This window comes from Sycon ciliatum, chromosome 6 (genome assembly GCF_964019385.1).
Source record: "Sycon ciliatum chromosome 6, ocSycCili1.1, whole genome shotgun sequence".
NCBI classification, from domain to species: Eukaryota; Metazoa; Porifera; class Calcarea; order Leucosolenida; family Sycettidae; genus Sycon; species Sycon ciliatum.
Genome location: NC_088648.1, coordinates 7319886 through 7322517, shown reverse-complemented (window position 1 = coordinate 7322517; position 2632 = coordinate 7319886). Strand labels below are relative to the sequence as shown.

At 47.5% G+C, this 2632-nt stretch overlaps 1 protein-coding gene across 1 annotated transcript; it reads left to right on the top strand.

The window, feature by feature from the left end:
• Positions 1 to 257: 257 nt before the first annotated feature.
• On the top strand, positions 258 to 1860 carry LOC135819996 (uncharacterized). Its single transcript, XM_065333296.1, has 2 exons — positions 258 to 1268; positions 1744 to 1860. Exons 1-2 carry the CDS (start codon positions 258 to 260, stop codon positions 1858 to 1860), a joined length of 1128 nt encoding a protein of 375 aa, XP_065189368.1.
• Positions 1861 to 2632: the final 772 nt, after the last annotated feature.

Sequence of the window (2632 nt, the reverse complement as noted above, 5' to 3'; positions counted from 1 at the left end):
TGCTCTACGCCAACTTACCTACTCTTGCTGGTTCCGTAGTGGTGTATTGCAAATTTCGTGGACGAACAACTCGAGTCACTAGTGGCTAGTGAGCAACACTAACAGGTGAGATTTTTCAATTTGACAAAAATTGTTTTTGTTTGAGAACTGACGGTGGCAGTCCTTTGACTCAGTAGGTGTCTCTGCTGCTTCTTTCCCTTCATTGGTAGGATTGTGCTTGAACTTGTAAAATTAAATAAAAGAACATGTGGGTCCTTATGTTCGTACCTGCTCATCTAGATAGCACCGAAGCCTGCATTGAAGACATCAAGAGGCATCGCCAGGTCCCGGATGGCTGCATCATCGCCTCATTCGATGTAGTGGGCCTCTATTCGAACATTCCTATAGATGAGAGCATTTCGGCCGCTATTACCAAGCTAGAGCAGCATAAAGATGATGTCGACATGCTTGGATTGACGGTTGCGGATGTACAGCTGATGTTGCAGTATGTTCTGTCAAACAACTACTTCGAGTTCAATAGTAAACAGTACCGTCAGAAGCGTGGAATTGCGATGGGGAACCATCTGGCACCTCCGCTGGCCATCCTCTTCATGGATGCGCTTGAACAGAAGGCCCTCTCGACAGCTACAGTGAAGCCAGATCTCTACAAGCGATATATCGACGACTGCATACTACTGTGGAGACATGGCTGGAAAGGTTTAACAGCACTTCTAGATCACTTCAACGGACAGCACACTACTATCAAATTCACAATGGAACACACGGTCAACGAAACTCAGTCAGTGAACTTCCTGGATCTAGCGCTGTCTGTGCGTGGAAACAGCATAGAGTGGGAGCTCTATGTTAAGCCTTCCCACAGTGGTGTCCACCTGTCTTATGAATCATGTCTCCCCTGGTCGTGTAAAAGAGCTGTTGCAACGAACCAATTCTCTCGAGCTATCCGTAACTCGTCAACACCGGAAGCGGAAGACAGGAGCATGTCCATAATTGAAGAGTTGCTCGAGAGAAATGACTATCCACGCACCGAGATAAACGCAGCACGACGAGCAGCCAAGGGGAAGAGACAAGATACACACCCGTCTCAACAACAGCAGCGTGACAGCAAGCGCAGACACAACCAATTCAAGTCAGTCATCAAACTGCCCTTCATCAACGACTCACTTGCCGCTCGTGTCTCACGACGTGTTCGAAAGTTCAGTCCGCATGTTCGTGTTGTCTTTGTGTCTGGTCCTTCTTTGAAGGATATGTTGGTCCGATCGTCGAGTGCTGTACGTGTGTGTCCCCGTGAGAAGCAGCGATCGGAGGTGAAGAGAGGGAGAGGTCGACCAATGGAGTGTCGTGCATGTGATGCGAGTATGGTGGATACCGGTAGTCAGTGTTTAGTCAAAGGTGTTGTCTATTGTATGTCTTGCACGTTGTGTGCGTGCTGTACGTGTGTGTCCCCGTGAGAAGCAGCGATCGGAGGTGAAGAGAGGGAGAGGACGACCAATGGAGTGTCGTGCATGTGATGCGAGTATGGTGGATACCGGTAGTCAGTGTTTAGTCAAAGGTGTTGTCTATTGTATGTCTTGCACGTTGTGTGCGGAATTGTACGTTGGTGAGACCGAGCGGCCGGTGAGGGACCGATTCGCTGAGCACTACCGAGAGGCAAGGGCGATGGCGGCGAAGGCTCCCTGGGGCTTCCACTATCGTACCCAGCATCGAGAATCTTTAAAGTCTTCCAACTTTCTGCCCTTCCACCAGGCAAAGATTCTCGGCAGGGAGGCTTCGCTACCATCAAGGAAACTGCTTGAAGCTATCGAGATAAGGAAGCGCAAACCAGCAGTCAATTGCGATGACGGCTGGCGCCTAATTGACTGATTGGATGTCACCGGATCGTCACTGGAATCGACACCCATCTCCTCGAACTACCACTGGACTTTACCACCTGACACAGCACATACACATACTTTTGCACATACACCGCTGTCATATACATAGATCGCCTTTAGCATTCCCACACTTGAAAGTGTTCTTGTACGTGCTGTGATAGTCTTACTAGTCTTCTTTCTTCTGTTTAGGTCACCTTACAGGTGATGATTGTAAACTTTAGTGTTAGTGTTAGTGTTAGTTTTCTTGCCAAATTGTGTCTGTGTGTATGTGTGAGTTTTCTCATCTTTCGTTTTGTTTAGGTCACCTTACAAGTGATGATTGTTTAGTTTGCTGGCCTTGCCAATTGTGTCACCATGATGTGTTAGTTCTAGAACATTCATCTGCCTGCATTATTCGTCTTTATATTTCGTAATTTGGCCTCCCCTTCCTCAATGCCCTGATGATGCCCAATGGGCGAAATATTGGCAAAGTTATTTATTTGGTGCAGCTGAGAGCCTGTTGCCGGAATGGCGGTGTTTTCGAGTGCAAGGAATGCGCTGCTATGGAGTTTGGGAATTCTGAAGAAACATGTGGAACATAAATCTAATCAAGCATCAGAACATGTATTGCGAATTTCAACTTCAAAGCACATGAAATCACAATGATCATAAAGTTTATGGAATCAGGAGGACTCCCTGTGTTCAACGAACACAATACACACATTCTATATTGCGCGCGCACATGTACACATGTGCGTGCACCCCCACCCCATCCCACAGAC

Bases quoted from the DNA above. Each gene is read 5' to 3' on its own strand.
- LOC135819996 (XM_065333296.1), top strand. From the start codon at position 258: ATGTTCGTACCTGCTCATCTAGATAGCACCGAAGCCTGCATTGAAGAC. The intron at 1,269-1,743 runs GTACGTGTGTGT...CCCTTCCACCAG, and splicing joins TGGTCCGATCGTCGAGTGCT to GCAAAGATTCTCGGCAGGGA.